Source organism: Lactuca virosa, chromosome 9 (genome assembly GCF_052849685.1).
Source record: "Lactuca virosa cultivar CGN04683 chromosome 9, Lactuca_virosa_CGN04683_v6, whole genome shotgun sequence".
Lineage (NCBI taxonomy): Eukaryota > Viridiplantae > Streptophyta > Magnoliopsida > Asterales > Asteraceae > Lactuca > Lactuca virosa.
Window position 1 is genome coordinate 20,942,355 of NC_136434.1, and position 11,188 is coordinate 20,953,542.

An 11,188-nucleotide genomic window follows, 5' to 3' on the forward strand; every position below is an offset into this window, starting at 1 on the left:
ATGAACCTAATCTAATTTATATTAAAGTTTTAACCACAACATACAATGATTGTCTTAAAAGAATACTTAAACCAAGAAAAAAAAAAGAATTAGTATATAACAAACTTACAAATTAAAAACTTTAACATAATAACATGGCTCGAAAAATAGTCCAAAACCCTCAAACCAACACAAAACCTTTAAACTTGTTTTCTTGGTGAATTTTGTATGTGATTTGTATTTGTGTGTCTACTCAAAGAGAATGACATTTTTATAGTAGATTATCCATTAATTGCTTATTAAACATATTATATAAGTTATAAAACTTTTCATGATGTGTGATTAATTACTTTAAAGGTGAAAAGATGTGGGGGTTTCAAATGCATAAGGTGCTTGGAAATTTGTGTGGGGATTTCAAATGCTTGAGGTGATAGGAAAAATTCCTCCTTTATAAGTATAGTATGATATCATACTTTTATTACAAATTTAAGTTTAAATATTATTTATACATATCATAAACATTTAAAATATCATATTACTCAAATTATTAATTTAATTAACTTTAATCAAATTATTTATTAATAAATTAAAAAATATATAAATAATAACTTTATTATATGTTTTATAAACAATTTTAATGAGTTAGAAACTACGAATAAGTTCATCCTAACTCTTGAATGAATTCCACACTTTTTGTCTTTTCCATATATTATAAATTAATTATATATTTTATAATCATGTTTTAATGTAGTATTTGGCCAAATTATGGTAAGGCTAAAAGAAGTACTCCGTGTGAAGGTTTGCCACATCACACAAACCCATTCCACATCATCAACAAAATCAAATCACTATTAAGTCACTACTAATAAGAAATATGATATTTTGGTAATTCACAAGTGATATAGCAAGAAGAAAGAGATTGAGAAAGTAGTCTTTCTCTCTCCCTTGTAACGCTCCGTAGCATGCTTCACTATAGCTCACATGTTCACATGGCTCGGGTGGTGTTTTTAGGCATCTTACGCGTGATTTTGCCAAGTTATCTTACGGACAAGTAACGCTTGCACTCTTTTTAGACTAACAAATATTGAAAAGTCGGTCGAAAACCACTAGTTTTACATTTTTTACCCTTTAACTTAGTTTAAAGTTTCACGTTAAAACCCGCATTATTCATGAAGGACGTTAAAAAAAATGTTTAAGGTTAATAAGTCTCTATCTAATTTAAGGTTAATAGTTAATACCGTCTATGTTTGTTGCTTGATCCCAAAATTATCTGTGTTTGATTACATATAATTTTTTTTTTTTATAAAGATACATATATTTTACCGATCTAAAAAACAATACGTTGAAAGGGAGAATAATTTAAATAGAAAATTTATGATATAAATATTCTTGTTTTTCAAACAACAATTAATATTGCGGGTTTTTTAGACTATTCTTTTTGGGTTGAAAGTTGAAATCCACGCGCTAAATTGGGCCCTTAGAAAAGCACATTTCGAAACTTGCAGTGACGAATGGCGGTCATGAGAAGAGAGACGTGTATTTCTTTTGAACATCCACCGATCCGACCCGTTTGGTTTGTACGGAAGTAACCGCTTAGGTTTTATTCTTCATATATCATCCTCCACACCAATTCCCCTTCTTCGCAAACCCTAGACTGGCTACAGAACTCAAAATCCTCTTTCTATCTTTCTCTATCTCATCTTACAATCACTTTAGCTTCTCGATCGGTCCATAATCGCAAAAGGTAAGTTTTAATTTCGTCCCATTTCTCAAGTTTATTCAAGTTTTCGATCCTCATTGTGATCAATCACTTGATTTTTGAATTTCTTTTTTTTAAACCTTGGGGATGAGTTCCTGTGGTTATCCTGTTCTCTTACGGTTTCTTTAGTTTCTCTTTCGTCTCGCATGTGTATCGTTAATTTTGCATCAGTGATCGATCACAATTTTTTGGATTTTGGGGGTTATGTTAGAACACTTATCATTTTACTTATATATGTTAATTGAACTGTTTGATTGCTTTGGATCTCAATCTGGAATTTAGACTTCAAACCAAGGGTTCATGTATGTGTGTGGGAGTCGGTTGGGGCATAGTAAAGTACATGAAAGTTAAAATTTTGTTTACTAATAATAAGTGATTCATGGATTCGTCTTTTCCTTTTCACGTCTGTGTGTATGGTGGTTGAATGTCCAGGCATGGTAGACACTTTTCTTAAAGTTTCCTTTTGCATGACTATTCTGTAGATAAGAAAGCATGAGCACTAAGCCGCCAGTTGTGAAGTATGCAAGAGGTGGTGGTAGACAAAGGAAAGGAGGGCTGGATCTGAATGTTCCTCCTCCAAATGAAAACCAAGAACAAGCAGGAGGGCCAACTGTTCCAGTATCTCAGACTTCCATAGCTACTGCTCCAACTATTCCAGGATCAGCACTACCTGCCCCCATTGATGTTGAGGAATTGGATGATGATGTTGTTATATCCTCCCCTAGAGCATTTGAAGAAGTACACCTCCTTTTCTATCTTTTATTTTATTCATATAAAACCGAATTCATATTCTCAAAATTCTACTTTATCCTCAGGCTAAAAAGAAATCACAAAGAATTCGAAAAAGGCCTTTGGTGGTTGATGTGGAATCTGGTATATCCTACGACTAACATCACCATCAACAAATGCATAAAATTTTCTTCAATTCTTTTTTTTCTATTCTTAGTTTATTACTTAATCTGATGTATATCATTTCACAGAAGAGGTTTCTGCTAGGATCATTGGTCATAATAACCATGGAAACAAACGAAAAAGAGGTGCTGGAATTCCACCAGTTATCAATTGTGAGATGTATGTCAATTTGGAAGGAGGAAGCAGCGGTTCTATGGTAATAAATAGCATTGTACTTTATTTATTGGTAATAGCATTGTACTTTTTTATACAACTTTTGTTAACTCTTGTATGATTCATTGCAGAGAGTGAGAGCACCACCACCACCGCCACCACCACCACCACCGCCGCCGCCGGAGCCGTCCTTCAGCTGTCCTGTTTGCATGGGATCATTAGTTGAGGAGGTGACAACAAAATGTGGTCATATTTTCTGCAAGGCGTGTATCAAGGCTGCAATTAAGGCTCAGTCTAAATGTCCTACATGTAGGCGGAAAGTCACAAACAAAGATATTATTAGGGTTTACCTACCCACTGCAAAGTGAGTTGCAGGTGTATCAATGGTGTCTGTCTATGGATATGTAAAGGAGATGGTGGAGTTAAAACAGGTAATGAGTGAGAAAGAGAAAGTAGAAGAATTGTTCTGGGTTTTTTAGTTTCTGTTATTTTGTGATGTGTTGTGTTGTGTTGAGGGGTAGGAATGTCAACTTCTCAAATGTGTTTCTGAACCACACTTGAGTTCTATTTGATCTCCTTGTGTCTGAATTTTTCTTCTTCTTCTTCTTCTTGTTAGCTGGTAATCTGTGCAGTTAATTGGTTCTGTTTTTAACTAAATTTAGTGGAAATCCGATTTATGGGTATTGATTTGAAATCGGTTTCTGTTATATGTCATTAATTGTTAAAGGTTGCTGAATTGTAACACAAATCCTAATGTTGTCAAGTTAAAATCCCACAAGTTTTGCAACAATGTTATGAAAACCATAAAACGTATAATTGGACTTGGGCGTTTCTGATAAAATTGCTTTAAAGATCTTTGGTTAAGAGCTTTGATTGATTAATACACATTGTTGTATATGAACTGAGTAGATTCTGGATATAGGGAAGAAATTATCGATGTTCAAATGCGATGTATAGGATTTGCCGATGGAAATTGTAGGTGTATTTTAAGGATAGTATCCGGATGAAAATTTGGTCTTAGGTTTGTGTAGAGTATCTAATGAACATGATTTAGATTTGATGTAACTGGATAAAATAATAATCAAATCGGATTATATTCCCAATAAAAAGGCATCTGAATTTGAACAAAAAAATGAAACAGACAAAAATAGTACGATGTAAAAATAAAGATACAGTTATATCTAAAGAATATTTTCTAAAACACTAATAATTAGAAACATAATTACATAATTGATTAAAACTATATTAATAATAATTAAAACTAAAGAAATCTCCAATAAAATCTTAATATTTTAGTCAAGTTTATGGTTTAATTCGAACTTTTATTTAAAAAAAAACAAGAAAAAACAAAAGACAATAGACAAGAAATAATAATAACTAGAAAAAGGCTCGTGCGTTGCACATGTCATTCTTTTTACAAAAAAAATGGTAGAATAATACTCCCTCCGTCCCAATATTATTGTCCACAGACAAAAAACACATATATTAAGAAAAACATTAATTACCACTAACTTTATTTAATAAAATGACAGTTTTGTCCTTATTTTGCATTTAATATTCCAATAAATGTTTAGTTGGTTAAGTAATAATGAGGGGGTATTTTGGTAAAAATGTTATTTATTTTTAGAAGTTGACTATTATTTTGGGACAAACAAAAAAGGAAAGATGGACTATAATTTTGGGACGGAGGGAGTATGATAGACGAAAACTACAAAAAATAAAGAAAATGATTGATTTTAGCAACTTTTTAGAAAACATTTGAGGAAAGTCTGAATGTTAAAAAATGAGAGACAAAACTGTAAATGGATTAAAGAAACGGAACACTTTTGAGAAAATATAAAAAAAATGTGAGAAAAGCCACAATTAAATCTTTTTAGAAAAAAATAAATAAATGATACAAGAATACGGTAGACGAAAATGATAAAGAATAAAGAAAAAGGGCTGTAAAGAAGTAAAAGTGAAAGTTTAATGACAAAAATATAAAGAAGTAAAAATAAAGTGCCAAAATTCTAAAGAGTAAGAGTTTGTTGAAACTTTAGTGGTAAAATTATAAAAAAGTAAAAATATAGTGGTTAAAAATGAAAGTTTAGTGGCAAAAATATGAATAAATAAAAATAAAGTGGCAAAATTAAAAAAAGAAAAAATTTGTTGAAACTTTAGTGGCAAAATTAAAAATAAAAATAAAAATATAATGGTAAATTATAAACATGAAAAGTTTCCTATTGAAACTTCCCATGTGCTTTAATAATAATAATAATAATAATAATAATAATAATAATAATATAAAAAACAACAAAAGACAAATGACAAGAGAAACAAAACAAAAAAATGACAAAAAAATCAATTCAAAATTCAAAATAGGTTTATTTAAGTCAAATTAGGTGGTGATTGTATTTAAGTCAAATTAAAGGGGTATTTGTAGCAATACTCGTTTTCTAATACTATGAAACAAATCCCAATTACATACTCGGTTTATGCACTTTTAATGCTAAGAAACACATCCCTATACCATACAATATGGATCAAAATTTGATTTATTGGATGTATTGGAAAGATGAAGAAGAATAAATAGAATGAAGAAGATGAACAAATAGAATGAACGGTATTATTAAATGAACAAGGTAATAAAATATTACATTCTAATAGATAATTATGAAACACATCCCAATTACATACTCGGTTTATGCACTTTTAATGCTAAGAAACACATCCCTATACCATACAATATGGATCAAAATTTGATTTATTGGATGTATTGAAAAGATGAAGAAGATGAAGAAATAGAATGAAGAAGATGAAGAAATAGAATGAACGGTATTATTAAATGAACAAGGTAATAAAATATTACATTCTAATAGATAATTTCTAATAGATAATCTTCACTAATTTATCTATATACCAAATCACATTTGCTAGTGGTATCAATAGTTGATAAAAAATTAATGTCTTTCAGCTAAATGATGAGGGTTCAAGTACCACTTGGAATGGAAAATATAAAATTAAGAGTAGCTCTGTAGAATGTGAGTGCGTGTTTCAGTCGTTCTAAAATGAAATATAACAATTCATGTATATGTTGTATAATATTGACTTTCTTTATAATTAAGATTGTTGGTTATCTTTATATTATGTATAAATATGGAGATCAATATACGAGAATATTCATGGTGAAAATACGTTTATGGTATCAAAATTAAAATTGTAGTTTTCATTCTCTTCCTTAGCAGTCGTAAGCCTTCAATCACTCCTTCCTTATGGTGTAAGAGTAAAAAAAAACCTTAGTTTTCTTGTTCATTTAATTACAATGTTCATTCTATCTTTTCTTCATTCCATTTAATGCAACAAGTTGTCCCTCTAAAGATACATTGGAATGAAGTTCAACAAATCTTTCGGGAGTAAAATATATTCTCGTGCAATATATCTCAAACAATAATTTGCCAAAACCTGTCAAGACTTCTCCTATGGTTTTGCTTATTTTTGTAACACACGACTAAAAATAAAGTACACTCCAACATTTTTTTTTACAAAAGAGGCTACTTCATATTAACCATCATACAAGTCATTATCATCTTACATCAAAATAAAGTTATACAAGATCGGGATCGAGTCGGGTTTACAATTTTAACAAAACATATTATAATAAGTTTGTTTATCAAAATACACTACGGGATTGATCGAGTCGGGTAAACATTTGTTAAAATTGCATTACTCAATGGCTTATGCCCGCAATTTTGTATGTAAGATAAAGTAATATAATTTATAACTTTATATTACTTTTAACTATTATTGTTAATAGACTTTAATCTCACTTTGGAAATATTTAATTATTATAAATACTGGATTTTGGATATTTTTTGGTTAATTTGAAACTTTGATTTAAGTTTTATATTTAACATATTTTTACATTTTAACTATTCTGAAAATATATATATTTGATCATTTTTACATTTTAACTATTCTGAAAATATATATATTTGATCATTTTTAAGTTTATTTGATATTTGATTTAGACTTTGCATTTAATATCAAGTTTAAATTAACAAATACATATATTATATTGATAATCCAAAAGTTTAATTTAGGTTTCATATTTAACATCATATTTAAATTAACAAATTAAGTATATTATATTATATCTGTAGATTGGTCGACCTAGATTGGATTTGGGTTCAATCTATTTATTAATTAAGTTTGAAGATCTCAATACAACTCAACATGTTTACTTAAATGAGTTGATATTTTCAACTAAAACTAATCTCTTAGATAAATGAGTTGTCATCAAATTGACCTACTAGTGTAATTTCCAACCCAACATTTAAATAAATGGACTGAATTCGTGTTAACCCATTTTAAACTTAAAATGTAAATAAAAGTAACTAAGTGTAACACTCATAAAAATCATGCCAAATTTAAACTTTTTAAAACATTTCAAAACCAATGATTATTACAAACTTGTTTTCAAAATAGTATAATGTCAGAGTATCCCAGAATCAAATCATGAAAACATAAGGAGGTGTAAGATCACGCCTTCGCCTTCCCGCGATCATCAGAAGTACCTGAAACAATAATCGATAAATGTAAGCTTGAAGGCTTAGTGAGTTACCCCCAAAATACCAACGTCATAAAACATATTAATAACATATAAACAAACAGCATGCATAATGAGCCTTCAGCCTGACTGGACCGCCTCGCAGGCCTTCAGCCTATCTGGACCGCTCTCCGAGCCTTCGGCACGTCTGGACCGCCTCCCAGGGCCTACAGCCTATCCGGACCGCTCACCGGGCCTTCGGTCTGACTAGCATGCCCTCCTGGGCCTGTAGTCTATCCGGACCGCCCTGGGTATGTTGGCCTTCAGCACAAAGCAGGACCGCCTCAACCTAACCCCCAATCAAACAAACATGTGCACATAAATATCATACGCTAGCATATATAACAGTCAAGCCGATCTAACAGATCATCAATCATAGCAACATCCTATAACCATAATACAGACCTAACCGGTCACTAACATAGCATCATCCAAATCCAACACCTACATCCACTGATGACCCACTTCCATAAATTCCCAAATTACCAAAATACTCCCAGAAGTCAAACTAGTCAACCCTTGGTCAAAGTCAACAGTCCATGTTGACCCAACTCGTCGAGTGCAACTAGCAACTCGTCGAGTTCCTTAATAACTCAGAAAGTCATAAAACCCTCACTGACTCGTCGAGTCCATGCGTGTCCAGAAGTCGGGGAAAACCCTTACTGACTCGTCGAGTCCCCTTACTGACTCGTCGAGTTCATGCAGAACCCAACCATGGTAAATCTTTATCGGACTCGCCGATTCGTCTATGCGACTCGTCGAGTTCATGCAGTCCATTTCTTATACAAATGATTTTAAGCCACCCCAAAGCTCCATATTGCAGATCCAACCTCCTAGGGAATGTTTTCCACGTAAAGTTGCAAACTTTACGTGCATGCATGGTCCTAAATGCCAAAACTAGACTAAGGGAAAGGTTAACTCAAAGGGAAGGACCGAAGCTTGCCAAATCTCATAACTTTATGGCTAAAGGGACCAAGGGGAGTCCAGATCTGAAGTTGCAACTTCAGATCTTGCCCTAATACCCGAAATGACTCCCAAATGTGCCAAAGATGGCCCTAAACCCAAACATGAAGAGATCTAGCTAAATATAAGCCAAGGTAACGACTTGTTACCTTCAAAATGATGTCAAGATGCAGTAAAGTCAGATCCACGAGCTCCTCTCTGTTCCAAGCTCCTTATACTTCACACCTTCTTCACAAAATGCACCACGAATCACTTTTTAAGCCTCACAACACTCAAGAACAAGGTTAATAGCGATTAGGGTTTCTTCTAGCCGTCAAGGGGGTGATAAGGGACTGGAGGAAAGGACTTAAGGTCCTTTAAATAGGGTGCAAACTCTAAAAATTAGGGTTTCATTTCCCAGCTCCTACTCGTCGAGTCCAGGTCCTCCGACTTGTCGAGTAGATCCAGTAATCCATGCGGGTTATCCCGCCTCTACACGACGAGTCATGTCACAACCAGGAATTCTGATACCTTGTAAAACCCTTAACAAAGATAACATTGTAGTTAAAGCTTGGAAAACATGTATGATGCTTGTTCAATGATCACAAAAATTATATCAAATACTCTACACAAACATTCAAGTAGTCAACAAAAGGTTGGAAACCCTAAAAATCCCGATTCAAGTCCATTTTGGACTAGGATTTTCTTATTTGGGCCTAATGAACCAATAAGCTTCCAATTTGACTATTTTGGGCTTAGAAGTCTTATAGGGGCTCTAATTGGACCCATTAGCATGAAACTTAACATTTTGGGCCTCATAAGCCTAAAATGGACTAGTTTATCTTTAATGGGCCTTATTGGGCCATAACAAATCTAGTTAGCCCTAATGGGCCATAAAACTCATACTTTGATGAATATTGGGCCGTGAATTACTCTAAAAGGGCCAATAGGCCAAAAACCATCCAATTGGGCCCATATTATGGACTTAAGCACAAAAGGCCCAAAAATCTTCTTTCTCTTCTCTCTTTCTCGGCCCAAGGGGGAAACAAAAAAAAAATTAGAAACTAGTGGAATAAGGAGGGTTAGCCACCTCCTTATTACATTTTGGTCTTCCATGCAAAACCTCACATGTCTCCATGCACCATCCTATCACCTCTCTCTCTTCTCTTTCTCTCCCTCTCTTCTTATTTTCGGTCGAGAGGAGACACACACACACACACACAAAAATTCATTCCAACTCTTTCCAAATCCTCTCAAGAACACTTTCACTTCTCCTTCAAAATTTTCGAGATTAAGAGCTTTTCAAGGAGGTTATTCCACAAAAATCATCATCTTAGGTAAGTTGATGCTTGGATCCATGATCTAGATTCTTTGTTTTATCAAAAATCTCTTCTTAACTCATATAAACTCATGATCATCATCCTAGAAACCTCTAAGATCGAGATCCACCCAAGAAGGCTTCCTAGGACCAAATTTTCTTCATTTCTTCCTTCAAAATCGAAAACAACAAGCAAAGGTGAGTTCATACCCCTCTATTTTCGGTTTTCACAAGTTTTATGGGGGAGAATACAAGTAAAATGTGTAGATCTATGTGTATGTGTATGTTATGTATGATTTCATGTATGTATGTGTGATTTTATGTGTTTATGTGGTAAATATGTAACAAAAAGGGAAGAAATCTCGAGATCTATGGCACAAAAGAGGAAACAAACATGATCTAATATATATTTCACTAAACAAGTCAAGAAAAATTTCTGTCTAAAATCATAATAAACATATTGCAACATAAAACTCACTTTTGGGCTAAAATTGTCAAATAAACAAAAGTGGGGTTGAAATTTGTCATTTACGGTTTTCTTAAGGATTAAAAGAGTCAAAACAGTAAAAACAAATGTTTTTATGAATATTATACTCTTTAAAGGACTTGAAATGTAAATTGTAGCTTAATGGGCTAATTTTTGGGCTTTTCGGCCCATAGGCCCAAAAATTGCAAAAATACGATTTTTAAGGGGCTGAAATGGTACAATTCTCGAAACAGGGGGTAAAAGGGGTAAGCAAAACTATTTCAAGGGTTAAAATGTTTTTCTTTTCCAAAAAGGATCAAAAATGTAAAGTTTTTGGAATTTGGGCCAAAATTGTAAAAGTTGCGAAAAAGTTGGACTTTAACCGAAAGACTCTTTGCTGGAAGGGCTGAAACTGTCAAAGAGTAAATTTTGAGCTAAAAACATTTATTTAAACAAGTCTATGGGTCAAAAATGTCAAGAAAATGAGTTAAGGGCCTAAAATGTCTTTTTCTTTATGTAAGAGACTAAAATTGTCATTTTTATTAAAAAAAGGGCTGAATGGGTCAAATCAATATTTTGAGTCAATTATTTTGGTTTTAAGATATTTGGGTCAAAAGAATACCAAATTACAACTTATGAAAATAGAATGAAGAATATACATATATTTTCAAATATCGTTATAAACAACCGACAAGTTTCGTGCCGTTGAGAATTTAACAATTGTTCAATCAAACTTCCGACCATTATACTATACCTAAAACAAGTAAATATTCAAATAGTTGGGCTTAAAAGATCTTAATCATGCTTATTGGGCCTCCGTGACCCATTGACATGACTTTTGGGCCCAACAATAATAACACATGTCTATTGGGCCTCCTGTGACCCAATTACATGTTTAAGGGACCCTCAATGGCATATATGTGCTATTGGGCCTTGGTGGCCCATTAGCATTGCTAGTAAGGTCCAAATTAAATCAAATATGAAATGGGCCAACCTTCGTATAACCAACAGCCTAAAATAACTCACGTAATTAGCAGGACTTTATATTCCTCTTCTCCTCGTTTGTTAGGCTTA

General features: G+C 32.7%; 1 protein-coding gene across 1 annotated transcript; it reads left to right on the forward strand.

Annotated features, from left to right (window-relative positions):
• Positions 1 to 1,483: 1,483 nt before the first annotated feature.
• On the forward strand, positions 1,484 to 3,391 carry LOC145141258 (uncharacterized). The gene is made up of 5 exons (XM_079074563.1): positions 1,484 to 1,723; positions 2,221 to 2,476; positions 2,554 to 2,611; positions 2,719 to 2,846; positions 2,935 to 3,391. Exons 2-5 carry the CDS (start codon positions 2,231 to 2,233, stop codon positions 3,169 to 3,171), a joined length of 669 nt encoding a protein of 222 aa, XP_078930689.1. The 5' UTR covers positions 1,484 to 1,723; positions 2,221 to 2,230; the 3' UTR covers positions 3,172 to 3,391.
• The last annotated feature ends 7,797 nt before the right edge of the window (positions 3,392 to 11,188 follow it).

What these genes read in the sequence shown, in the direction of transcription:
- LOC145141258 (XM_079074563.1), top strand. Translation starts at nt 2,231, where the DNA reads ATGAGCACTAAGCCGCCAGTTGTGAAGTATGCAAGAGGTGGTGGTAGA. An exon ending in CCCCTAGAGCATTTGAAGAA is followed by an intron (nt 2,477 to 2,553) that starts GTACACCTCCTT and finishes CTTTATCCTCAG; the next exon opens with GCTAAAAAGAAATCACAAAG. An exon ending in GGTGGTTGATGTGGAATCTG is followed by an intron (nt 2,612 to 2,718) that starts GTATATCCTACG and finishes ATCATTTCACAG; the next exon opens with AAGAGGTTTCTGCTAGGATC.